Raw genomic sequence first — 27,804 nt, forward strand, 5'->3', positions numbered from 1 at the left:
TTCTCCTCCACCCCTCCCCCTTGATTTCTGACACTTCTTACTGATCCCATCATGAACTCTCACTCTGAGTTGTGTTTGGCCCCTGCACCCTTGTTTTTCTCTTGTCTTGGAGATTACGTGTGTGACCTGGGGGAGCAGTTTCAGAGAGAAAAAGCTTCTCTGTACGGCAGTTGTAGCAAGCGTAGGGCTGTGGTCATTGTTGTTTAAAGACTATTTTAAGCCCTCTCCATGACTAAGCAGAAGCAGTATTTTTCTGCTGTATCTTGTTATCCCTGGCGTTAGCCTAGCACTGCTTATCCTCCTTGCATCTGCATACTCTTTCTATCTACCTCATCCTCATTCTTGATAAACAAGTCATTGAAATGAACAGAGAAATTATAGCCTAACTTTGATGAAAAAATGGATCTTTCCTGTGTTACTGAGTCTGTCACCTGTATCAGAATAATAAGCACTACCAGCTTGTAGAAGTTAAACGTAAAAAGAGTAAGCTGCTGTTTGATTAGGCTCTAAATCATTGCTTGGAGACCGTTGCAGATGTGCCTAGTTTTGTGAGAAATTTGTAGAATAAGTTTCCATTCAGGGACAGTTTAAATGAATTCAGCTTTGTCCACTGAGGAAGCAAGATGGCCTGTTGCCAGAAGGTTTAACAACACCGTCTGCCAGCACTATGAGCATCTCTAGGGATTGTCTGTCTTTATGTTTCTTTGTTTCTGAGATGTGAATATCTGCAATGCAGAATGTAATTTACACTTTAAAACACTGTGTTTGGATACAAAGAAGATACGTAATCCAGTAGGGTATTGCTTTCTTCTACATACAGTTAATTACTCATTATCTCTCCTGCTGGTGGTTGCTACTATCAGCTAATCTACAATGGGATTCGTATGATAAAATCTCTGGTGTTACTGCATTGCTTTAGTGGTGCAAATTCACAATGATGAGTGGGAATGACTTTGTCTCCTTTGTTGACGTTTGGGCACCAAGAAAGGTGCTAAGACTTGGCATGTATGACTTACAGAGTATGAATTGGATGGTTGTGTTTTGCTTACTCTGTGTAGAAGTAACCCTGTGTTAAATAATGATGGTAAACCGGAATTACAGTTTTGCTCTGCAGAGGCAGTATATCTGGATTGCTTCTGCATTTCAGTAAGTCAGAATTTTACCATTTGCTTAAATTCAAAGCCAGGTCAAGTACACAGAGGATTTCACTGTTTGTCTTGATCCCTTTTTGAAATGAACCATGGACCTAGATGCAAACAATGCCTGTTGCAAAGTCCTATAATGCCAAGTGCAGAATATCAAGGGAGTATTGTTAGTGCTATGGAGTAGTAAACATATCGCTCTGTATCATCTTGAGTTTTTTTAGTAATTCTAAAAACTTTTGAAGTCTTAATTTTCTTAATAGCTACAAAAAGCTTCATGTGCTGTTTAAATAAGGAATAATTGATTGGTGCTTCAATTTGAAAAAGTAATACAAGTGGTGGACAATAATGATTTGATGACTATATGAAAACCAAGATGCAGTCTGTAGCTTTTTTGCTTTTCGTGGGTCAACCTAAATACTAAGGCTGTTAACTTTTTCAGTTCTGTAAATTTTGCATGTTTTGAAAGCTATAAATATACTACTTGGCATATCTTTCTAATAATTACCTTACATAGCGTTTTGGGTTTGATTGGATAAGGTTAAAGGTGTGTTTTTATAAAACAGGCTGAAATTGAGGCTCAGCTAGCTAGAGAACGAGAAGAGGAAACCCAGCACCAGGCAGTGCTTGAACAGGAACGTCGTGATCATGAACTTGCAATGAGAATTGCCCAGAGTGAGGCAGAACTCATCAGTGATGAGGCTCAACTTGATTTAGGATTGCGCAGGTATGGGGCTAAATAATTACATATCTCTTCCCCTGCTCCCTGCCTCCCCTGCTCCTTACCACCCCTGCTACCCCCCCACCCCCGTCATACTGTACTTATCCCTTTGAGAAGACTATGCATTTGTTGATTTTTTTAATGTATTTTTGTATTAATTAAATGATCTTATAAGTAAAATTTTTCAAATTAACTCATGAAATTTGTTTAGAAATAGACTACTTTTGCTTAAAGACTTTCTCCATTTTGCATCTTGCTACGTCAGTAGTTTAATAGGTGCCTGTGAATACAGCTACGGTTCTTTTTCTTTTTTTGAGCTCTGGCAAGGATGACAACCAATGCAAATTATTATTTTTATGACTCATTTGGAGTAGTGAATGGAATTTCTTCACTGGTAGGTAGTAATGAAATATATCCTTTCAGGTACTTGATGGTTCCAGTAGTATAGTGTGAATTTGTATATGTTTTGGGTTTTTTTTAACAAGAAGCCCTCTTTGAATGCAGAAATAGTAGTTATTTCTGTGTCCTGACTGGCAAGTTTTTTAAAGTGGAATGAATATATTTAACATAAATGGGTTTGAAGTTTGTATGTTGTCTAAGTGTTTTGTTCTATGTTAATTTTTTGATGTGTCTCAAGAAGTGCGTGGCTTTTGGTATACAGATCCACACTGCATGCAAAACAAGAATTCTTTGTGTGTGAAGGATGACACCTTAGAAGCAACTTAGAAGTTCCAGTAAAAATGGTACTTATTGGTCAAATTGTGTAAAGGGACCTATGAACATGATCACATCATTAGTGCTAGTCTACTCAGTTTGTTCTTGTTGAAAGAAGGGGTGTAAAACATCCCAAGTGTTTCCATGAAATTTCAAGCTCCCCAGCTGTGCTCTTTGCTACTCAAATGTTATATAGATGTATACTCTTTTTTTTTTTTTTTTTTTAATAACTCTATGCCTATGTGAGATAGCTGGGTGATTTACTTTTCATGTACAATACTGATTTTTAGACACTTCCAGTAAAATTATTGTGGTTTGGTTCTCAGTACACAATAGCTGTCATATTGTCTTAGGTAAGACTTTAACACGCTTAGTTGAATGTCCAAGTACGTCACAGACATCATTCTGGAGATTTTCATGCTTCCCTTGTTTGGATTTTAGTGCAGTACTTTGAAGGTAAACACAAAGTCACTCTACTGTTGCAACCTGGCAGACTTCTCTTAATTATGAAAGAATTGAGGCAATAGACAAGAAAGACTCAGAGGATTCAGCTTTTCTGACAGTGAAGCTCTAATTCCCACAGTGTTTCCTACTGCTCATGGGTGACCCTGGTATTTGTATTTCTTGTCTAGTCCCAGAATGGATGATGAACTAACCGGCTGCCGGTTTCTCTCTGCTGTGTAGTTAGCAGTAGGAGAATGAAGACTCTTTTCTGAGTGATTGGAAAGTGCAGAATGGTCTGAACAAGTTAAGTTCACAATGTAAATACTTTCTTCAACAAGATAATGTATAAATCTAGAAAAAAGCAATAGTTTTTTCTGCTTCTGTGAGATCTCTTTTCAGCTCATTAGCAGATCTTTTTCATTCCGTTTCTGCAGTTACTTCAAAGAGTTTTAAGTATGTCCAAAAATTGAAGAAAATGCTTTTAATTGCCTCTTTGATTTGATTTTGTTTTGGTTTGTTTAAAAACAAACCAAAACGTTTCCCAGACCCCAGTATCTTCTACTGAAATCCAAGGGTAGATTTCCACATAACTGCGGGAATAGGCTTAAAGGTAGAAACTGTGGGAATTTTCTGAAATGAAAAATATTTATTGGTTTGAACAAAACATGTAATTTAATGGTTTAAACCTAAATTCTCAAGAGTTATTTTAACTGATAGCAATTAAAATCTTGCTAGAGTCTAAGGAACTTAAGTTCTTCCGTCTTCTGGATTAGAGACTTGCGTATTACCGTATGATGCACTGAAATCACTATGACTTACATATGTGTATTTCCATTTTCTATTAAATTCTGCTGTAGTAAGATAAAGCATGTATCACTCCATGCTGAATTCATGGAGTATACTGGTTCTACAGTATGTTCACACAATTTTGTAAAGAATCATTTCATGCTTATACGTTGGCATGAATAAAAGGGTATTTTCCATTGTGCTGTACTACCTGTGCAGTGAGAATAGTAAGAAGAAGGTGATTTTTATGTGCTGCTTTGAAGGAACTCTTGTATTTTGCTCATTGGTTCCTTGTGTAGTGTTGTATGTTGAAAATACTTTATTTCTTTCCTTCTCAATACCTTGCTGCATCCACCATTAGTTTTCATAGATATTTAAAGGTTCGTAAGTATTAGTAGTTTCTTTGAAAAATATACTCATTGACTCCTTTTGAAAAAGAGAAGTTGTTTGTTCTGCCAGTAGATCCAGCATTTTAATTGGTGCTTATTCTGGGCTGAGTATGCTGGACTTCTCCTAGCTTCATGCAATTTTATTACTCACCCATGTGAAATCATGTGTAATAATTTACTCCTAGGTGCAGTGAATCCCTTAACAGAAGTGCTTAGTGCTTAAGTTAAAAAATAGTTAAATAATAGGTAGCTGGTTTTTATTTATGTGGCTTATTGAAATATAGTATAGCATATAGCAACAAAATAAGCTAGCTTCAGTGAAGTTGTTGTATCTCTCTTCTGTGCATTGTGCTGGAACAATCCAAGTAAGTTCTAATTTGTAGCGTATTTATTGCTATGGTGTGTATTATGTGGATTTTCATTATGGCAGTTAGTGTCTTTTCAGAACTTGCAAGAAGAAGCTATCTGTTCTGTTCCCAGAGTAGCTACATAAGGATTGCTGTTATTTCTTCTGATATGCTTATCCAGACATTAAATTATCAGTAGCATGTCTCAAAATCTTTGATTTTGAAAGGTGGGGTGGGAGGGTAGAAGGGGTGGGGGAAGTTTTAGCTTGTACATATTTTCCAGATTATCTTAATTTAACTTATTTTTAAAAAAATAATTTAACAGTCATGATTGAATGAGAAAGGTGAGGAAAAAAGGTCAATATAATCCTCTTTCTCTGTTAATAAAAAAAATAATCATAAGATAGTAAATAAGATGTAAATACTATGACCCACCTTTTCCCACTTCACATTGTGAAAGGTAACTAGGAAGTAGTCTGTCTAACATAAATGTCTTCTATTTGCAGAGCCAATGGAACAAAGCTGCAAATGACTGCGTATGGCATTTTTTTTCTATTTGAATGCTCTAATAGAAAAAAAAGCAATACTAATTAATTCAAAGGAGATTGATAGTCCTGATATTTACTAATACCCCATAATAATTTTATTAGTGTGCATCTGTAAAATTTAAATCAGTTTGCAATACCTTATATCCACTACTTTGCTTCTAATAAAAAAGTTAATAATCTAATATACCTAATAAGATCTATTTAGAGATGATTATATAGTGTAAATTTTTTCACATATCATCATCTGTTTTTCACTGCCCTGTGTGATTTATTGCTCTTAAAAGAATCAAAGCTCTGTTTGTGTATATATATATATTAGAATGGAAAATATTTAAATAAGTAGCCACTTTTTGGTGCACTTTTAATTAGCTTCTGTTTGGTTGGCAAGAGACTTTCAGAGTTGTAAAGGTTGTTTTTATATTCATATGTTTGGTTTATGCTTATTTATCAATTTTCTTATAGGGAACAAATGGCCACAGAAATGTCAGAAATATTGTCTAGGTAGGTGAGAAGACAACACCAAACTAATTATTTTATAAAATCGCACATTAAATGGATTGAAGTGTTACGGAATAAAAAATCATAGAATCAAGTTTGGTGGGTTTTTTAAGTGCTAAGCAAACAAGTAAATTATTTCTTTCAGATAAATTTCCTTAATCAACATCTTTTGTCAGCAGTTATTTTTCTGCTATTTTAATTGGTTCTAAAAAAATTAAATAGTTCATGTACCCTGGTGTTTTATGTAATTTTGGTAATGTTCCTCCAGTGCTCTTCTCTTTTCACCTTTCTTAAAATGATAATGGAAAACTAGGCTCCACATCTTTTGTGTTGAATCTATAGAAGTACTCCTACAAAGTTAATGATGTTATTTAATGATAACTGTTAGCACTTATAGTAAGAAGATATTCTAGTTCAAATAAAAGCAATTTTGAAAATTACCATGTTAAAAGCATATTAAACCCCCTCTTAAGACAACTAAACAACATCCCCTTCTGAGATTTCTTGAATGCTAATGCAAATTTTTATGCACAATGCAGGAGAAAAGGTGAATGCAGGTCTAGATCTGAATACAGTTCTGCTGGAACAGTCTCATACTAACTTGTGTTAGAATACTAATACTCTGTGGAAAGAAATTGTAACAATGTCCTACATATCAGTGAGTAATTAGAAAGTGTATTGTGCAACTTAGGACAGAAATAACCTTTTGACATTCATTTTCTGAAGCCTACTAAGAAGCAAAATTGTTTAGAGAGCTTTTAAAAGTGAATCTGTTGTTACATAAGCTGCTATACTGTGTATATATAGTCTGAAGATGATTGGTCTCTCATGATTGATGAGTTTTGTAGTTGTAGCATTGATAATTGGGAGTACAGCTGTTAACTAAATGTGTTTCTTGCAGTGGTATTTTAAGACTAGGAATAAACAATGTTGTGTGTAATGAAGTTAGCATGTGAATTTCGATGGCTAGATTGTATTGCATATATTGACACAGTTCCAGTGACAACGGCCAATACTTAATGTGAAAAAAAGTCACAAAACTTTGGGGCAAAATCAGAGGGTTTGTGTTTTGGTTGAATTCAAAATGCAGTACTTACTGTATGCTTGTTTAACTATTTATTTATTTTTTTTAACTTTCCATGTACTGGAAACTTCACTGAAGACTGATTTTTATGTTTATGACACATAATTTTGTCAGATTGAGTGCTGAAGACTGACTGTCATGTATCATGCTCTTCTCACTGCCAGACTGTTATGCTTAAAGTCATGTAGAAAACAAGAGTGATCTGCAGAGTGCAGAGTAGTACTGTAATGGAAAGACTAAGCCGTTCAATTGGATTAGCATTCTTAAAGATTACTAGTTTAACCAGAGATCTTACAGCCTAGTTCTGCTGCTCTAAATTATGGAGCAAACTCTTAGAGTGGTGGGCAGCGTTGCTAAATAAGGAAAATCCTTAGGATTTGTCAAATTAGGTTCAAAAAGGTTAGACACCAGGCAGCGGAAATTACATTTAGCAGCAATCCTTTAATGACCTACAGGTATGCCAGTGATAACAAAATATTAAAATACATATTTTGAAGGAGACTGTCTAATAATTTGTTTTACACTTAGTGAGTAGTGCTGAGGGTGCAGAAGGGTTCTTGTCCTTCAGCTATGTACTGACTAAAAGTCAAAGAGGTAATTTTTTATGTCAGAGTTCTCACATACCATAACTGGAAGCTGTGTGTTGACTCAGATTAGTAGCATACATAGGCATAATTAAGATGATGGTGCAATAAACAGTAAGATTCTGTAGTTTTAATTACATTTGAAGAGATGATTCAGTTGCTATTAAGAACATTTGGTTAAACAGATTGTTTTATTCTATGAAATTTAAATGGCATTTGTTACCTTGGTTTTAAAACTGCTATATCTACATAGAGAGATTTTTCACAGAAAACTTATTTATAACCTATTAAATAAAAAGGGAGAATAAACAATATCAAACTTTATAGTACCACATGAGACCTTTATGGAAAAACAAACTTTAAAATAATATTAACTGGATTATAAATACTGTAATAATGTAACAGTTCCACAAAGATATTGCTGCACAAACGGGCTTTAAATGAAAAGGCCTGGTCTCTTCTGGTTTTTTTTCTTGTTGATTTTCAGTATCACATATTGTATCAAGTATTTTGCTACCCCGTTAAAGATCTAGTTTCTTCTGAACAAATCCTCTCAGATCCTGAAAGATAATTCAGTTTGCCTCATGTTCTTAGTCCTCAGCTTTAGCAGAGGTTGGTTAGAAGCATGTGTGTGGTCTTGATTTCCTTAGTGTTTAAAAGGTATTCTGTTTGTCACTAAATGTTGGACTGTTTTGAACTTCGTTTATATCCAAATAATCCATGGGAAGTTTACTGTTCCATGGGGAGAGTTCTTCCACTTCTTATCCATACCACTGTTAAGAAAAAAAAAAAAATTTTTCAGGTTTATCATTATACATATATATTTAATGTTTGTTTCATGGGTAACCTTACACATATGGTTAAAGACGATGGAGATTTTAGTAATAATATATCAATTGCATTTACTGTTGACCTTATTGCATACACTACCTACACGACAAATACCTTTTGCCTTTGAAAAACACTGTTTCTGGATAAGTGTTTTTATACTGGTCAGCCTTTCTTCTGAGAGTGGTCCTTTTATCCTTGGCATCTTTTGATGGTTCCAACCTCACCCCCCAAAAATAAGTATGGCTGTTCTCAGACAGCTACTATAGAAATAGTAGAGAATTAGTTTGATTTCTCTTATATCAGACTTTTGTCAAAGACATGGAATATTTTTTCTAATCTTGGTGCGAGGTTTTTGTCCTAATCCAGTTTTAAACAGCGCAGGAAACACCTTTTCTTCCTTCTACTTGTCTACTTCAGAAATATTTTTCTACACCTGTTTTTCTAATGGAACTAAAAATGTGTGTGGCCACTCGTTGTTGCCCGTATTCTGCATCTTGACTAGTACTAAGAAAAATGTACATCATTGTGGGGTGATGTACACATAAATGGAATATGTGTCTTTTCACAAATAAGTGCTAATAATTAATGACAATTCCTTTTACTCTCTAGGCAAGCAATCAGATTATTATATGATTTTGAACATAAATGATACTTCCGTTTTCTCTTAATCATTTGAACATGTGGAAAATAATATGGCACTTTATCTTTGAATTCAGTCCCTCTGCTGCTGCTTTTCATTGTAATAAACGTACTGCAGTGTGGATCACGTGGTCTGTTCCTCCTGTTTTAGCAATTCCTGTTTCATACTTGAAAAAATACATCTGGTTTTTTTAATAATTGTAGGGGTCCTTCAGTTCAAGCCACAAAAGCTGCTGCTGGTACTAAGAAGCATGATCTCAGTAAGTGGAAATATGCAGAGCTTCGTGATACAATCAATACATCCTGTGGTAAGTTGTTTGGGGTTTTTTTTTTGGGGGGGGGGTTCTGATTTGAGAAAGCAGTCAAGTTGTTGTTGTATGAAAGGTGTTCCTTTCTTTCTCTGACAAAGATAAAACCCTGCTCATTCATATATTCAGGTTTGAATGAATGTCAAATAAATTTTTAAAAGTTCTATTACCCCCAAAAGAACAGCAAACTAAGCTATTTCCCTACTGAGGAAACAGAATTTCCTTTATTACCTGCTTTACTGATTATATATTTATGATGTTAAACTGATTGTGCCATTAAATACATATTTTTATTTTACATGAATTTAATGTCTCAGAATTATGAATTTCCACAAAGCGAATAATAGTTATAATGCTTTACCTAGAATTTGCTTGTTCTAAGAACTATTTTGTTGTCACTTCTTGTTACCACAAAAATCACAAAACACCAAATATGTCATGTAAAGCACAGTGTGAAATATTTTCTGTCTTAGATGTTCAGATTATTCTTTAATTTCAAAATGTGTCATTTCACTGGCAAGCTCACAGATGGGACATGAATTACTCTTCCCCAATATTATGAAGATAGATAAGAATTATTCCTTTATTAAATTTTACTGTTTCTTCCTGCTTCTGATTGAAAGCAGTTGGTTAATTTCTGATTTAAGATAACTCAAAATGTCTCCCTGGATGTAGGAATTAGAAATAAACCCATTCTCTCTATTTGTATTTAAAACCCAAAGTTAGCTCCTCTTTTGTTTTTATATATGCAAGACTGGAGCAATGTTTTCAGCTGAATAGGTGTTGCAGTAATACATGGTGATAATATGTGTTCGTTCCTAGTGAAACCAGTTTGGATTCTCTTAGGTGGCTAATGAAGAAGCCATGCAATCATTCAGTCTCTTAGTATCATGAAATTCAGCAAAATTAAAATATATTTATGAAAGTGGAAAAAAGACCCCAGGTCTGAGCAGTCAAATTGCTGATTTTCCTTTTTTAAATTGCAGAAATAAAGTTCAGCAGTGAAACTTGATCTGTTTCTTTACTGCTTGGCTTGTGATACTGTTAACAGCCAAATTTAGTGAATTGAATGTTTTGTTTGTAACATTTCACTGATCCAAATCTCACAGTAGAACAGCTGCTTTGGGGACTACTCTCACTAAGGGAGAAAAGGATATATAGCACTCTGAGAGTCTTTCTGGGCCATAAAATACAGGTCCTGTTGCTGCAAAGAACGAGGGTTTGTTATAACATATTAGTATTACAATGTGATCTACAGTTATTTACCTGTCAATATAGAAAAGCATTGCATAAATACTTTTTCTGACTTTTTGTTCATGTCTTCCTTCTTTTTGTGACAGATATCGAACTGTTGGCAGCTTGCAGAGAAGAGTTTCACAGGAGGCTAAAGGTATATCATGCTTGGAAATCCAAGAACAAGAAACGCAATGCAGAAACAGAACAGCGTGCTCCCAAATCAGTCACAGACTATGGTGAGGAGAGATAATTTTGTGTTTCTAATAATTTTGGTGACAGTATTCTAAAGAAAACATTTCTAGAATGAATGTTGGCATTGCTAGGTTGAAAGAAATTCTTGGGTTTCTAGAGTATTTTTATATTGATTTAAGGTAAATATTTTGAAAGGATTGGAACTGGCAAATACTTTGAGAAAGTAGAATACTTCTACAGCTGAATAGCTTTCCCTGAAACTTTTTCTCATACCAGCTCACATCTGTTAAAAGTAGTTCTCGATTTGCTGATGCAGTTGCTGGCATTTTTGCTAAGTATTCATTGCTGTGCTACTTAAGAATAAGGAATTTAATTTTTCATTTTAGAAACCGTGGTTTGCATTTTGAGACTTTTGAGACTTCATTTTTGAGGTTGTTCATACCAGTTCTGACCTCATAATTACAAATGTTGCTTTCTGAGATCGTGAAAATTCAGAACAGAGAGTTATATGTAAGGTTAGCATAGAAATTCTAAAAATAGTAAGAATCATAGAATCATTTAGGTTGGAAAAGACCTTTAAGATCATCGAGTCCAACCGTTACCTTAGCACTGACAAGGCCATCACTAAACCATGTCACTAAGCACCACATCCACACGTCTTTCAAATACCTCCAGGGATGGTGATTCCACCACCTCCCTGGGCAGCCTGTCCCAATGCTTGACCACCCTTGCTGGGCAGAATTTTTTCCTAATATCCAATCTAAACTTCTCCTGGTGCAACTGGAGGCTGTTTCCTCTTGTCCTGTCACTTGTTATCTGGGAGAAGAGACCAACCCCCACCTGCCCACAGCCTCCTCTCAGGCAGCTGTAGAGAGCGATAAAGGTCCCCCCTGAGCCTCCTTTTCTCGAGACTAAACACCCCCAGTTCCCTCAGCTGCTCCCCATAGAACTTGTGCTCCAGACCCTTCCCCAGCTCCGCTGCCCTTCTCTGGACACGCTCCAGCACCTCAGTGTCTGTCTGGCAGTGAGGGGCCCAAACCTGAACCCAGGATTCGAGGTGGGGCCCCACCAGTGCCCAGTACAGGGGGACAGTCACTGCCCTGGTCCTGCTGGCCACACTGTTGCTGATACAAGCCAGGATGCTGTTGCCCTCCTGGCCACCTGGGCACACCGATGGCTCATGTTCAGCCGGCTGTTGACCAGCACCCCCAGGTCCTTTCCCACCAGGCAGCTTTCCAGCCGCCCTTCCCCAAGCCTGTAGCGCTGTGTGGGGTTGTGGTGACCCAGGTGCAGGACCCGGCCCTGAGCCTTGCTGAACCTCATGCAACTGGCCTTGGCCCATTGATCCAGCCTGTCCAGACCCCCCTGCAGAGCCTTCCTGCCCTCAAGCAGATCAACACTCCCCCCCAATTTGCTGTCATCTGCAAACTTACTGAAGATACACTCAGTCTCCTCGTCCATACCATTGATAAAAGAGATTAAACAGAACTGGCCCCAATCCTGGGCCCAGGGGAACACCACTTGTGGCCATTTTCAAATAGTCCAGCTATGAGGAATTGCCTGTGATTTTTTTTTGGTACTATGAAAAACAAGATTGGAAGGAATTATGCTCTGTTACATAATTCCCTGTTACATTTGGGGCCAGACAAAACAAAAAGCGTTGGTGATAAGGGTTTATTCTTTTGTAAGATATAGATATATAGACATAGATTTAGATCCTTTTGAAATGTGCTAATAATTTTCCCATTTACATCACTGTAAGCCTTGTAGACTTCAGGTTACATTCTTTTTATAAAAAATTTATGGGTCTTGATACTGCAGTTTTTTATTATGGGATGATAAACTTTGCATAGTCCCTGCTTTCTTTCTAGAGTGTCATTCTGATTTCACACATGGATGTTTATCATCAAACAGCGCACTAATGAAAGTGACTGCCTTTTAAATTCAACAGGAAGGTGTAGGAGTTACCACATGTTTATCACCGGCAGACCTGAAAATCAGGTGCCCAGTTTCTGGAGTGATACTTGCAGAGTTTGTTATTACTATTTTCGTGCCACTCCACCCCAAAAGTCCAGTGATCATCTGTTATAAAAGGAATCTACGAAATTAACAGGATCACAGCAAATGGTACAATAAAGTCAGATCTTTCGTGCAGTCTTCTGGTTCTGTGATTTTTGTGTTCCTGGGCACACAGGTAATGGGAGAGGCAAAGGAAAGAGAAGATGTCAAGAAGGTGCTCTCCCCAAAGTCCCATTAGCCTGGGATTGGAGCACTGTCCTGAGCAATGGGGGATATGGATGCCCTTCTTATTCTCAGTGTTAGTCCTTATACAAAGGTGTCTCCTTCCCCTTGGTTCATTTCCTGAGTTATGTGTTGCTTATAGCATTACCTGAGAATTGTGAGTTTTTCAGGGACGTTTGGTACAGGTATATGGTAGGTGAAATCTCAGCCCCTGGAAGAGATGTTATCAAAGAAGGGGTCCTTGTGTCCATACCTAGTAATGCAGTTTTAAGTGCTCTAAGAAAGCTTATGACTGAAATAGCAGGAAAAGGCATTTGAAGCACTTCTGCAAAGTGGTATTTTGCTTTGAACTTGAGCTTGCAAGTTCTGTCTGAAGCTAAATGGGTAAAATAAATATTCATGCATAGCATTGCTGATGGAAAGTATCAAAGAGCAGAGAAATATTTGGATTTGTGCAAATAAAGCTTGGAATATTCATGTTCTACTCACATTTAGATAGACGTTTACAGCATTCCTTTCAGTGTTTTTCATTGCATTTTTTATTTTTTCTTGAAACATGGCTTCATGTTTCCGAAGAGAAGTTAGAATGTTGCTGTTCAGAGAAAGTCACTGATAGTGACCGTCAGGAACTCTCATGAATGCGGGAAGTAGTTCTTCCTATTGCAAATAATTATGCTATATGGGCATTTCACATCTATATATTACTATGATCTGAGAAGGCAGTAAGAAGGAACTCTGATTTCTTAGATGTTTAAGCTAAAAGTCTTTCAGATGTCAGTGGATGTGTGCTTCAAATTATGTAGTTTTATCTTTCCACCTTTTCACTGATGTAGTGTAATTTTACAGGCATCCTTTAATTAAATTTATACATTCAGTATAGAAGCCAACCACTGGTTTGTGTATTATTATTGGAATAGGCAGATTCGGTATTAATAGAGGTCTGGAAAAATTTTCCTTAACAGAAATGTCAAAAATTAAAAAGTACTATGTTAATTAGATAGGAGATTTGTTATGGCAGTCTGTGCTTAGCATGTGTGCAACCAAGGCTTTATAACAGGTATCACAAATCATTGAAGTAATCGATTTCAAAATTAAATCCTGAAGATAGAAGTATTTGGAGATTTATGAAACTTGAGGAGACATTTTATATATGTCAGTGAGCAGAAAATGAATAGAAATATTTAGCTCAACATCTGTGTTTATTTTTTAACTAGAATTTCCATTTGTCTGTCTTCAGCATTGATGAAAAATGTTGAGGTAATGAAACTATAACTTATAAAGGATCAGCAATTTTATGTTTTGTTCAACATGTAATATTTGTTCACAGATTTTGCACCATTTTTGAGCAACTCAAGTAAGTGGGGAGATGATTATTTAAGCTAACTTTGAAGAATAGGAACACTTGAGAGATCTGTACTAACATTAATTAATCCAGTGTTTTGCTACACCTGTACATATAATTTAATTGTTCAAAAAAATTCTATTTTACAATTTGGCAACGTTATTCAGCTGATGGTAATTATATGTTACTCTAGTAATATATGAACGTACTTTACTGCTGATCTTCATGAGATCCTTCTTATCCATTTGAGCAGTCATGGGAAGGGAGAATGAAATAACCTTTTTATGTAGGTTATTTGAAGGTATAATCCCTATTTCCCCCCCCCCCCTCCCCTCCCCAGGCCCCCAAGAAATACTGTGCTTGCTCTGATATTTTTTACTGTCTGCACATGGCTTTTTGTTGTAGCAAAACTCTGGAATCAACTTAATATAACAACTATTTTCCTAGCACACAGACTAACATTCAGGTGATGGTTTCTTTTGAATAAAGAACTACAATTCTATAGCACTGAAAAGTAGAGGCTATACTGGCTGCTTAGCATTTCTGTCCTGTAGATTTCCTCTTGGATTGAGCTATGCATAGGTGTAGACATAAGCCTTAGCAGTTACCACTCTGTGCAAAAAAAGTGTTAGATGATGCTAAAGCACTGGTCTGCTGTGATAGATGTTCAAACAATTTGCAGAAAATAGAATTAATCTCTTATAAACTGTGAACTATATCTCCTTGTAAAATACATGCTTTATCAGAGTTGGTGTATAAAAGTGGCATTCACCTATTAAAATCTCTTGTTTTTCTCCTCTTTGTTTATGTAGACATGGAAATAAAATAGGGGATATGATTTGTATAGTATGTTTTTTTTTTTTTAAGGTTCTGCTCTTCACATTTAGAAAAATTATTTTTGCTTGAATCTAAGTGAAATGAGTTTCAAGGTGCAGTTGCTAGTCTATTAGTCTTGTTCATAACAAATACATAATTAGAAGAGATTGTAATTTTTTATTTAATCAAATTTTAGCTCTAAATTAGCTTTGCTGCTTAATAGACAATGGGAAAAGAAAAAGGAATACATTTTTGTTTATTCCATTTATGCTGAAACATGGAACTGTTAATACTGATTTTCTTTTGTAGAGGTGACATAGATTCACAATCAGAATTTCTTAAACAGGATATATGTAACAGTGATATTGTAAACCACTAAAATAGGATCTGTAATTTTACAGGAGGCAGTTATTAAAGGAAAAGATCTTGCTTATAAGAGTATTTACTATTCTAAACTGATTATTACAGTGTATACATAAAATTAAGAAGGCTGGTCAGTTGACGAGTTAACATAGAGAGTATATGCTTTTATTCAAAAGAAAGTTTCTCTCCCAAGTCTGAAATGTGTGGGACTCTGAGGGACTCCAGAACTGCACAAGAAATGTATACTAATATATATATATAGGAAGCTTTAAGATTTCGTATAACTCTTGTCTCCTCTAGAGTTCGGTCTGTTGATCTTGATGGTCTGACATAAAAAATTTCTTTGAAAAATTGTTTTTAAAAAGAAAGCAGCCAGAGACTAGTTCTAATGCTGGAGTTCAGTACACACAAATCTAGGCAGAAAGTTATGTGTGGTGGCAGTTTGTAATAAGCAATTTGTTGTCAATGTTTCTATTAACAAATTATTCATTTCTAACAGTATTATACACACTTCTGTGTTGACTATCAAAAATCTTCAAGTGGTGCTTTGCATTTTTGTAACTGAAAATGCTTCTTTGTGCTGTGACACTGTGACCTTGTTTTACAAAGAGATGGACTGAACTAGGGCAGTTGCTGATTAATGTTTCTGTTGATAAGCAATTTTATATGGGGAAGTTTTACCTAAATACTGATTTTAAAGCAGAATGTGTTATTTTACTTACTCTGTTTTGTCTAAATGTACCTGATGCCACTGAGCAACCTATAGAGTAACCTATAGATACAATAGTTAATGTGAGCCTTTCCTCACCAGTGTTGTAGCTGTAGTGATTAAAAGAATGCATATTTTATGAGATGGGAGTACTTTTCAGGTTTTTTGGACTTCAGATGACCTTGTATTCAGAGAGAATCTCTGGTTTTGGGGGGTCTGGTTTGGGTTTTTTTGGGGGGCGGTGTTTGGTTGGTTTGGTTTTTTCCTTTTTTTTTTTTCCTTCGCTACTATCAAGCAAGTCGTAATACATCTTTCTTGTTTTCTACTTGTTTTGTTTGCTTTTTTTTTTCCCTGTGTGTTAGCTCAACAGAATTCGACAGCCCAGCTACCAGCCAGGCAACAAGAGATTGAAATGAACAGGCAGCAGCGCTACTTCCGCATTCCCTTCATCCGTCCTGCGGACCAGTACAAAGATCCCCAGAACAAGAAGAAGGGTTGGTGGTATGCGCATTTTGATGGGCCATGGATTGCTCGACAAATGGAACTTCATCCTGACAAGGCACCCATTCTCCTTGTAGCAGGTTGGTATTGACAGCAAAATTCAAGTGTTGAAAAGGGTCAGAGTTGATAACTAACTTCAGAAAAAGAGGGTAATGATACAAATTTCCCAAGTTGCGTTGTCTTGTTTTCACCAGCAGTTCTTGTCTGGGCAGAATTTGAGGATTTGGGACGGCTGTTGATGGTGGCCAAATGTTACAGAATATCAGTTGGAAATATAACTGGTCGCGTGTTTTACTTGTACATGTACTTTAATGTAGGAAATAATAGACAGAGTGGGAATCCAAATGTAAATAGTTTTATCACTGAGTGTCCTCAGATGATTCACCGAACTCAAAACAGCGTGAAGATAAAAAGTCACAATTTATCTGGAATAGTTCTAGTCGTCATTGTATTAGGTTTTAGTTAGCTTTGAAAAATTACAGCAGTTTGTATCAAAACAATTTGCACACACAATATACTGTCGTTCCATAGTAAAGTGCTAATAGCAAACTGATGCTTTTACCATGTTTATGCTGCCTAGTATGGGAGAATAGCTTTTTAATCTTAAACATTTAAAATAAAAACTAAACGTGGCAATGGATAGGTAGAGATTTATCTGGTAATGAGATGTGTCCTTTACTGGAGTATAACAAAAGGGGGAGAAAACACTGGAGAAATGCTGTTTACAGTTCTGTGTTTCAAGTTTTTATTTTTAGCTTGGGGACTGCAGAAAAGGCCATAACCAATTTGTTTAGCTTCGTAGTGATGCTTTACTAGCATCAAAAGTTCATTTGTGTTCTGCTGATTATTTTTAATAGAATTCCTTATACAGCTTGCCTGTTCGGTGTCAAAGCCCATAGCTAAAAATAGCATTGCTACCATGTATACCACATTCAGTGGATTGCGTTTAAAAAATATGATTAAAATACAGTGTGTGAGCTGCACTCATCGTTTCATTAGATTCTCTGTGTCAGTCCCATTTGGGAAACATTGTTTAGCATGGGAGGTCGAGAGATTAAGAATACTGGCTACTTGATCAAGTCTTGAGTTCTTAGTTGCTTTGCTACATTTAAACAAATTAAATAATAACAGCAGTTCACTGTAAAACTGAAAGTGTGTGTAAAACAAATGCAGGTTGTCATCCCGTAGTGGATTTAAGGAGACTGTATCAAGATGCGGATCCTTTCTGTTCCTTTTTGCTCCATTTTTAAGGACAATTTTGTCAGTTGCAACATCTGATACTACTTTATTCTGATAGTGCTTTTCTGCTCTGTATGTAACACAAAAAAAAAAAAAAAAACCCAAACCCAAAAATAATCTGTGTCTGAGGACTGATTTCCCAGTAAACTCTGGTGTATTAACAAACTAGAGCTTGACAGAGGAAATATAATTAACAAAGATCTAATCTTTGTTAATGGGACCTTTGATGATGTAAGAGCTTTTTCTTTTTCCCTTTGCCGTTCCAGGTAAGGATGATATGGATATGTGTGAGCTTAATCTTGAAGAGACTGGTTTAACTCGAAAGCGAGGTGCTGAAATTTTGCCGAGACAGTTTGAAGAAATTTGGGAGCGCTGTGGAGGTATCCAGTATCTTCAAAATGCAATTGAAAGCAGACAGGCTCGTCCTACGTACGCTACAGCCATGCTGCAGAACCTGTTGAAATAAATGGTCATTTTGCACCGTAGCGTTTGAGATGAGAACCCTTGCCCATGATACAAAGGGAAGAGTTCCTCTGCGCAACAGAGGACGTACACATTCTAGAATCGTATTAGAGATGTTTAATATAAAGTGAACAGATTTTATTAATCATGTGGTTTGTTAATTTGTACTTTATGATGTTTAATTTGTGTAGTGGCCTTCACTAGGTATGAGGACCTTGAAGAAACTTCAGTGTAGTTTGTTGCATTTTGTTTATATGTTGCGTTTTCCTTATCAGTTTCTGTTATAACTCTTCTAAGCAATTTGTCTGTACTTGGGTACATATTACAAAGAACTGTATTGCAACCACCTTTTTATAATGTCCCCTCTTTAAAACACTGAATAGTTGGCTTCTAGTGGTGACCCTAGTAAAGAGGGTATGCTGTTACTAATAACTGGAATTGTGAGGCCTTAGCTTTGACTTCTGTTTCGGAGAAGTTGGAGTATACTTTTATATAATCTGAGACATTTTTATGTCCTGATTTGAAGGCTGGTTAGTGTCTGTACTGACTTTTTCAGAAACTGATGGGAAATCCTCCTAAACTTGAGACCCATAAAGTCCTATTTAATGCATTCTCTGTCTTGGTTTAAGAGAAGGGGTTTTCTGTACATTCAGAGAAGAGCATTCATGTATGTCAATACCGTGTAATACTGGAGGTACTCAAAGAATGTACTGCTCATTAGGGCTTATACCACTTCTCCCTTAGTTTCTTTTTCTCTTTAAGTATAAATTTCCTTTAGACCTTTATTGTTCTGACCAGGTTTCCATTAGGAATGTTTGGACAATTTGTTTATCCAGCTAGTGTAATTTCAGTATATTATGCAAAATTGTCCAAGACTTGTATCTGGAGGCATGTAAGATTAAGGATAGCATAAGGGAAATGTGTTCAGCTTTTTGGTGGTGGTATAACTTCACTGAATATTGAGGCTTGAGCCTCAGATATCCTGTTTATTTTAATTGTAAAAAGATGCATAAGTTCTGTACCTTTTGTTAGACCGTGTAAAAACTTGGTCCAGTAATATAATGCATCATCCTAATACTATGTGCTGATGAAATAGCTACAATTTTTAGTATACTGGAATATGGTAGTGATTCAGACACTGAGCTTTACCTTAATCACCTCTATCAAGTTTCATAGCTTATAACTGTTCCCATATTAAGCAGTTTCTTTTGGGAGGTTTTGTGGGTGGGAACTATTAAATTCTCGCAGTTTTAGGATGCATCTTGTTCACTTATGTGAACACAGTTTCACTGTGCTGGCCATTATATCAACAAAGTAAACTTGATTATTTATTATCTCTCTAATAGGATTTTGAAATACAAGTAGCTTGATATCTAACTACTTACTGAACCTGATTTCAAAGTGAAGCCTTGCTCTATGAATTGATAAAGTTTGCTTAAGCTATAAAATAATTTCTTCACTGTTTACTCAGTTTGAAACCTCTCGGAAGCTTTATTTTTTTAAATGCATAGATACACTTAATTGAACTTTCAAGGGATATGGCTCTGTAGCAAGAAGGCTACAGAAAGAGAGAGCTCCTGATGCATACACCTTTGCTGACCTTGGGTTGCGGCTGCATGCCACAGTTTGCTTGTTATAAATGCACTCCTTACTGTAATACATGTGGAGATATTTGGTTAACACATTAACTCCATATGAGTCCACTGCATCAGGGAATCTCAGCTTCCACTGTGTACCTACTCTTACTTTTTCATCATGTGATTGCGAATGAGAAAATGTTTTCTTTTTACCCAAATCCTTCACTGAAGCAGTAATTTTTGGCTGGAAGGCAAAAGCGGTGGATCAGACTGCTGGCTAGCAAGTTGTGTGCAAACCTGTACAGTGGTGAATGAATTGGAACCAAAGTTTCAGAACTTCCAGCCTCTAGAAACTTGGCACTGCAAGAAGCTATGGTCATTCATGCAATACAAGGAACAAAAATCACTGAACTGATAGGGCTGAGACGCCCTACCCTGTATTTATTACTATCTGGATTTAGCTTCTTGACTTAACACATTCTGTCTCAGTTTAGAGAGAGAGAGGGGGGGGGGGGGTAATATAAAAGAGGTCATCTGAGACTGAACATGGTAAGCAAAGAACCTCAATACTTAAGTGTATGTGTATATGTATATACACATATACATGCTTAACTTTTTTTGTGTATGTATGTGTAAACGTACTTGTGGGGAACTAAAAATTAACTGATTTTTTTCCAGTCTGTCCCTTTGATTATGCCAGGATGTCCTGGCCTGGCATCAGAAAGAAAATTTATTTTTCAGAATGGGGTGTATGAGAATGCTTGTTAACTAAATTACTGAAAAATATGACCTGTCGGGAAAATAAAATTGACTTTGAAATAGTGGAAGAGGAACTGGTGGCTGGATGTTCTCAAATGAGATGTTCCCACCTCTCTGCATTGCTCCAGTGGTATGCCTGAGGCAAGCAGAAGATGCATTCAAAACATCAGGATATTTCCGTTTGCACAGTAGCAGGCTTGCTTTTTTGTCTTTTTAAAAATTCTTTTCAGCAAAAGCAGCATCTGCTTTTACTTTTACTGATCTTTTTGTGCACAAAATTAATTCTCAAGTCATTTCAGATTTTTTTTTTTTGACATGTCAGACAATGTTCAGCTGCTTGCCAATTGTTTCTGTAGTCCCATCTACCGTGTCAGATAATTATACTGTTGGTGGATTTGGAGATAAAATAAAAAAGGAGAAGAGGGGATTGATCTGTAGGATTGCGGTATTGCTTAATGCCCTTCTGATCTATGGTTATAGAGGAAAATTTCAATTGTTTTTGGAAGCAAAATGATGAGGTAAGCATGTTGGCTTGGTTCTGTGTGTTTGATTTAAAAAAAAAAAAATGTTCCTGCCTCTCAGTGAAGCTGTCCGTTATAGTTGAATTCTTCTGCATGAAACACTCCACAAAACAAAGGAGAGGAAGAGAATCACCGTGCTAGGCTACATTCCTGACTAGGTGACCCAGGAATATGAATTTTCTAGAGAATGCTACTTCGAATATCACAAAGTCATTAAATACTTGTCTTTCATCCACTGATAAGATTGTTTTTCTTTACTTAGTTGCATCCTTTGGGTTTTTCTCTACATTCTTTATTTAAAGTATTTAAATTACCTCCTAATACTGTACTGAAAATTTTAAAAAATAAATACATTCCATGTTGAAATGTCAGTTGTATCTCGTTACCATTTTGTCTTTAAAGATTTAAAGCATAATAAGTAAGGGTAAATTAAGTTATGAGAAGGATAAAAGGAGTTCTGTGCTGCAACTGTCTGGTGCTTTTCTATCAGATGTTTATGGTGCTTAAAGCTACTCTAGTAGAGGCTTGGTCTTTATTTTCTAAGGTAAGTGTTCCTCTAAAATAACATCCTGATATTAAAAAAATCCTGATTTTGTTACCATTTATGTCTCATACGTCATTTCTCAGTATTTGTTGAAACAAGTATCTTTTTATTACTATTTTTTAACCTATAGTGCTATCACTTCCAATGTATTTATCGTTTGCTGTGCTGTGTACTGTTTGCATCTTTTCCATTTTAGATATAACACTTGGTGACTAGTGAAACCACTCCTGATGCTTCAGGTTTGTGGGCTGCAGGAAAAGCTTTGTTTGGGGTGGAGATGTGGTGTCACTTTTAGTTATGGGGGTTTTTGTTTGTTTGTTTTGTTTTTTTATAAAAAGTGTTATCAAACTTTCCTGTCTTAAGGGACAAATCAGACTGTTGGGTTGGTGGTTTTGTTTGTTGTTTTTTTTAATTTAAGAAGAGTGAAATAATTCAGACTTTGATATCTAGGAGATGCAATTTTGTTTCACTTTCCTTATGGCTTTCATCTCCAACTGTAGCTTTACATCAGTTTTAAGATAACATGATGTGTTTTAGTGTGAGATTAAATACCAGCTCAATTCTCTGTGAAATTTTCAAGTAAATATTTTTATTATATTTTATTGAAATACAAAAGGCTTACGTCCAGCAAATATATTTGGTAATTAATAGTTGAGAGTGATAAATACAATAATGAATAATCATTATTAAAATACACATTTTAAAATCACTTATTTTTTAATCTGATTATTGATAACTAGCATGAATTGAAATGTACTAAACACATACAAAAATACATTTGTAATGGAAAAAATGAATGCTGTCAGCATTCTTAATGCATTCTTAACTTACATGAGCAATAGTGAAAAGCTAACATTTGTTGGCAGGGGTGACTTCTGGTGCCCTGCAAGAAGTACTTTTAAAGTAGAGTTTTATTCTGAAGTGTTATAAAACCACATCTTAGGTTTCTTTTTTATATTTTTTTTTCCTAGTTAAATTAAGTAAAAATACTTTTTCAGCTGTAAAAACTCAACCTTGTATTCTTGGTGCATTGCCTTCATTTGTACACAATCACCAGTTTTGGTGGTTCTGCAGGCAAATCTGTGCAGTTAATTGTTTGGAATTCATAAACAGTTCTTTTGAGTGTACGTAATAAGGTAAACTAAAGTTCGGTCTTCGCTGTGGTAACTGTGTGGTACAAAGTAAAAAGAATTGTCACTAAAACCAGCTACTGTCCTGAATACATGAGAGTTTCACATCTGAATGAGGAGCTGTCGTCCAGCGTAGTCGTGAATGTTGCAGAAGCTCAGTTTGAGCTGTAAGTACAACTTGCGATATGCACCGAGCAACAAACAGTGCCTGGATATGATACACAGGTGCAGCATATAGATGGAGATATACTCAAGAAAAAGATGTTCAAGGTAAAGTAATGCTCATACCTGAATCAGGATTGTGGATCCATAGGGCATGAACTCTTAAGCCTATTAAATACTTAATGGCCACCCATTGTCTGCTTAGATTTCTACAAACACTAATAATAACCTCTAAAAATTGTTTGTGTGTATGTTGAGTTTAAAGTGTACGCACTTACGGGCAAGACTGTAACCTGCTTGCCTCGGGGGGTGCTCGTGAACCTAAATCTCATGTTCTAAAAAGATGAAACTGCAGGTATTGTGCCTCAGCAAAAGGTCTGAAGTTTTGGGATAACCTGGCAGTTTAACCAGAAGTTAAGCAGTGAAGTGTATGTGTACATATGTGTACATAATGTGTTTGCTAGCAGAAAAATAGGAATCTGATGTTCATAGAAACGGTTAAAAAAAAATAATCCCAGCTTCTGTGTGGTTTGCAATGTGAGCATTGCAGGGAGAGAATGAAAACGTTCCCAAATGCTTTTAATGTGGCCTTTGGTCAATGACAGGTCTTATTTCCGTGTCTGCCAGTCACAGGAGTGTGTGTAAGGAAGGTTCATAAAAAGGTAGAGGAATGTGATAAAGTTTCCCTGACATTTTTATCGGAATGGTTACGACATACAATATTGGAAAAAAGTCACTTGTCAGCAAAATCTATTTCTAGCACTCAGCCCTTAAATAAAAATACAGTTCAGGTGTGTAAGCACTGGATGCTTAATGCAAGCATCTTAACACTGGTGACTTCTTACTAGGCAAACTTTAGATATGGTCAGCTTGTTCTTATTTAATAAAACATTTTTTTTTTAATGTGTACTGTTTTTAAAGCTGAAATGTTATATCCTTAGAAATCCTTGAATATTTTCCATATGCATCATCAACCTGAAGTCCAGTCTTGGATAATGAAGACCTCCTTTTTTGAGTACCTGTAAGAGAAACTCTCATAAGACATTTGAATAGCTTTTGTGAATTTGAAAATGCATTATTTATCTACTGCTAATAGGCAAGGCCTCACTAAAATCTGTTGAGATAATGTCCAGGTCATTGTAAGAAGAACTGAGTTAATCCTGAAGTTATTTTTTACATACTAAGTTACTGAGTTCAGAGTAAAGTTATTATTTTTCCTTCGTGGTGTAACAGTGCTGTGCTTCTGTGTGAAATAACAAGCAAGTACCGCTGATACCATCATAATCTGAAGACCATGTTTTTGACTAAAATAATTACAGTGCGGTGTGCTAGAAAAGAAGTCATATCTAAAGTATCTACAAGCGTCACACAGCAGACCTGGGATAAAATGATCTTTGGGATGTTCAGCTTCTATGCATAGTTTTAAGTGTAAGTGTGGCAGCTGTGCCATGCGAACTTGTGAACGTATAAAACCCGACGCCTGGCATTCTCAAACTAAGAGCACACCACTTCCATCTCTGTGTGGTATTTTAGGTGTTCTTTCCTCTGTGATCCTGGTAATGAAGCACTAAATCTCTGATATTGGTGGAGGAGATCTAACAGGCTAGCTTGTATTGTTCTGTTGGTTTAATCCAAAATACTGTTTGCTTGATGATCCAAGTGACTGACGTGAGGATGAAACAAATGGCAGTTTCGTTTTTTGCTTCAGATTTAATGTCAGTTATCTTGCTTGGTGGTTGAGAGTCAGTTTTTCAGAGGATCATGCTGTGTGTTAGTTACTGGTTTTGATGAGCAAAGAATGATGCATTTTACATATATCTTGGGAATATTTGATAATGACTTTTAGGCTTCATTCGAATTACATCAAATGTAGCAGTCTTTGTCCATACCAATTACATTCAGCTTTATGAAACAAATTATTCTACCATCCTCTTACCCAGTGCTACGTTTCCAATGTTTCTGGGCTATTTTGTGTCAAATATTTCTGGATTCTGTAAGGCAGGGGTCCTCAAACTACGGCACATGGGCCGGGTATGGCCCCCCAGGGTCCTCAGTCCGGCCCCCGGTATTTACAGACCCCCCCCGTGGGGGGTTGGGGGGGAAACCAAGCAGCCGCAGATGGCCTGCTGCCACTTCATCCGTGCCGGCCCTCTGGTTAAAAAGTTTGAAGACCCCTGCTGTACTGTTTTATCTAAATTTGTTAAAACCAATTTTCTGTGGTATTTGTTGCAGTACAGTTCTTTTGAAAGATTAGAAAAGTTTGTGAAGAATCTTTAGAGGAGATCCGTTCCCTGCACCCCCACCCCACCCCACCCCCACCCAAGGGTTAGATCCATTACTGAATTTTGCCAGATAACATCTTGAAAAAGAAGCCCACTCAGCCATGCCATGTACTAGCACAAATAAATGATGTTTATAGGTTAGCATCCATTAGATCAACTGAAAAATAACGGATTTCACAGGTTGCTTTTCAGCTGTGAGGGTCTTACGTCAAGCTGTGTGCTTTATTTCTCAGCACCTTTTTCACAGAAGAGGGAACAGTCAGCGCGGTCACTAACAGGGGCAGCAGGTGTTACAAAAGTTGCGTTTTGAATGAGGTTGTGTCTTCAGCTTTCATCTCAAAGCCACAGAGAGCACCTGTGTGGGGGAGGTGGGCAGCAGAGCGTCGCATCATTTTGGAAACTCGGGCATGTTTGACTGTCAAGCGCGGTAGGCCAACTGAATGTGGACTTGTTGGCCTTGTGCCTCAGTCTGAATGAGCTGATGGGCTTGAATGCGTAAACTCCAGCTCATTGTTGCATTCTGCCATAGCCCACAGAAAGGTGACTGCCCCAGTCATTTTGTCACTCGTATTGCACTACTTGTGGACCAAGGCACACCAAGTTCCCAGAGACCTGACCATGTAGAGAGGCAGCTGGGGTTTTCAGCTGCCTGCAATAACTTGTGTTTTCTACTGAACTCAGAAGGAAGAGCAAGTTCTTCTCCTGAACATGAAATGTTGTTTGTTAGTACCTGGATGACTAATTGGGTAAAACCCCAACCAAAGGAAACCCTTCTGATTTTGCAATCATTTTCCGTGTAGTGACCCTAAACTAAACTGGAGACATTTTTCATGCTTCCAAGGAAACCAAAGGTTATTTTGGCTTCTACTGGAATTTTATGCTTATTTTCATATATGCCTTTAGAAATAAGACCTGTAACTACTGGAGATAATATGTCCTAAAAAGCTGTCACTGCTGCCATTACACATTGCAAATTGGAATTGAAAGACTGGAATTTTCAATTTGGCATAAGAATCCTCAGTATCCACCCCCTTCTGAAAATTCAGTTCAGATGCCATATTCTGTGTTAAAAATCCTAGCCTGTAAGGTGTTTTCCACCTTGTGTTATGGAAGTGGTGCTCTTAGTTTCAGCTAACAAAAGCTGTGTTTGTTCTACGTACGTTTTTCTTCCTCTATCGAATTTTTCCAAATGATTAAAAATGTGTTCAACACTAGGGCTCATTTTAAACTTAAGTAATGGTTAAAAGTGGCCCAAAGCACCTAGCTTTTCTTAAACCCATTTGTGGTTGCCTCACTTCTCACTAAATTTATTCCCTTGACTAGATTTTGAGAAAAGCTCTGACAATATACTTTTGACAATTCAAGTAGAGTCTAGATGATGCAGGCCTGGTTTTCTCCCACAGATGTGCCATTTTATTCCGTTCATAAAATATTTAGTGTTTTTGTAAGCAGTAATTTTAAGTAGATCAGCTGCAATGGAAGTTATTGTTTATTGCTCTACAATTACCCACAGACACATTTCTTTAAGATGGGTGTAAAATACTAATTGCAAACATCATTTAAAGTTCTCGAAAGTAGTCACAAACCTTGGTTTTGTCTGGCTGATGCTGGAAATTAATTTCGGAGACTAACTTGTCAGTCTTGGCTTTGTGAACTGGTCTGGTGACCTACAACATTTAAAAAAGAAATCAAAACACCAGATTAATTATTTCACTAAAGCACAAAAGGCACTCAGATAGGAGGGACCACCAAAGCCATGCAAGAGAGCTGTAAGAAAAGCAGTTCTAACAGTCCTGTTTATGAAACCTACACAGCAGTAAATGTGGAAAGCAAATAAATTAATTAGTATTTTTAGTTCTGAAATAGCCAAGCAAGTGGTTAGAATCAAATGTGATTTAGTTGTAGGATTAATACATGAAGATGGACCTGTTATGTGAGGTGGGGCTGTATGTTGAGGGGTAAAAAAAGGATTTCCATGCATTTTACCTCCATGCTGAATTGTGTTTTCAAGTTCGTGTAATGCTTCGTGATCAATGATCTCTGTGGAACTGACACAAGCACTTACACTGCAAGCCGTTTGACAAAAGCTAGTTATCGGTTCATCATGTTCAAAAACAGGGTTAATCCTTACAGCATTTTCTGAATTGCAGCTGTTGAGAGTAGCACTTCTACAATGCAGAACATTTTTGTTTAGGTAAGTTTTTAAATTGCAAAAGAAAAAAAGGAATATTTTGAAATGTGAAGAAAAAGATTGTGAGCAGCTTACTGCAGATTAGAGTTTCTTTTGCTTTTTCTTCTTAACTTAAAAATTAAAATGATGAAAAGAAAAACAAGGCTTAGTAAGCCAAGTAGGAGAGGTTTAAAAATGAAGGGTTGTATGGGTTCTGGAGCAAATTTTGCACAGCGCTGTCCTTGGTAAAGCTCGTGTCTACGTACCGGGCATCTAAAATAGGGAGAAGAAGAGGATAATGTACAGAACTTGAAGGCAGAAAATATAGAGTACCTCAAAGGAAAATCTGCAATTAAATATAAGGACAGTACTCCCAATACAATTAATTGTTATGTATGAAAAAACGTGATTGATAATAGAGGAAAGATAATATTCTTAGATTCGTGAGAGTGAATGTTATATAAAAAGACACCGATATTTTCTTTGCCAACCTCCAGATTTTAAGGACATGATGCATTTGGAA

At 36.4% G+C, this 27,804-nt stretch overlaps 2 protein-coding genes across 3 annotated transcripts in view; one reads left to right on the forward strand and one right to left on the reverse strand.

The window, feature by feature from the left end:
* MYO6 (myosin VI) overlaps positions 1 to 21,228 on the forward strand; it is a 118,104-nt gene extending 96,876 nt beyond the window's left edge. The window contains exons 28-35 of the mRNA XM_037391841.1: positions 1,709 to 1,869; positions 5,050 to 5,079; positions 5,554 to 5,592; positions 8,932 to 9,035; positions 10,376 to 10,507; positions 14,032 to 14,058; positions 16,297 to 16,515; positions 17,941 to 21,228. Coding sequence (XP_037247738.1) covers positions 1,709 to 1,869; positions 5,050 to 5,079; positions 5,554 to 5,592; positions 8,932 to 9,035; positions 10,376 to 10,507; positions 14,032 to 14,058; positions 16,297 to 16,515; positions 17,941 to 18,140 — 912 coding nt within the window. The 3' untranslated portion in view covers positions 18,141 to 21,228. The remainder of the gene's footprint in view (positions 1 to 1,708; positions 1,870 to 5,049; positions 5,080 to 5,553; positions 5,593 to 8,931; positions 9,036 to 10,375; positions 10,508 to 14,031; positions 14,059 to 16,296; positions 16,516 to 17,940) is intronic.
* A 936-nt stretch (positions 21,229 to 22,164) lies between these two features.
* IMPG1 (interphotoreceptor matrix proteoglycan 1) overlaps positions 22,165 to 27,804 on the reverse strand; it is a 66,733-nt gene continuing 61,093 nt past the window's right edge. The window contains exons 16-19 of one of the 2 annotated variants that reach the window (XM_037392925.1): positions 27,378 to 27,554; positions 27,098 to 27,279; positions 26,698 to 26,778; positions 22,165 to 23,848 (exon numbers count right to left, since the gene is read on the reverse strand). In XM_037392925.1, the coding sequence (XP_037248822.1) occupies positions 26,747 to 26,778; positions 27,098 to 27,279; positions 27,378 to 27,554 (391 nt within the window). In that variant the 3' untranslated portion in view covers positions 22,165 to 23,848; positions 26,698 to 26,746. The remainder of the gene's footprint in view (positions 23,849 to 26,697; positions 26,779 to 27,097; positions 27,280 to 27,377; positions 27,555 to 27,804) is intronic. The other variant, XM_037392926.1, reaches the window with a different exon arrangement.

This window comes from Falco rusticolus, chromosome 6 (genome assembly GCF_015220075.1).
Source record: "Falco rusticolus isolate bFalRus1 chromosome 6, bFalRus1.pri, whole genome shotgun sequence".
In the NCBI taxonomy this organism is placed as follows: domain Eukaryota; kingdom Metazoa; phylum Chordata; class Aves; order Falconiformes; family Falconidae; genus Falco; species Falco rusticolus.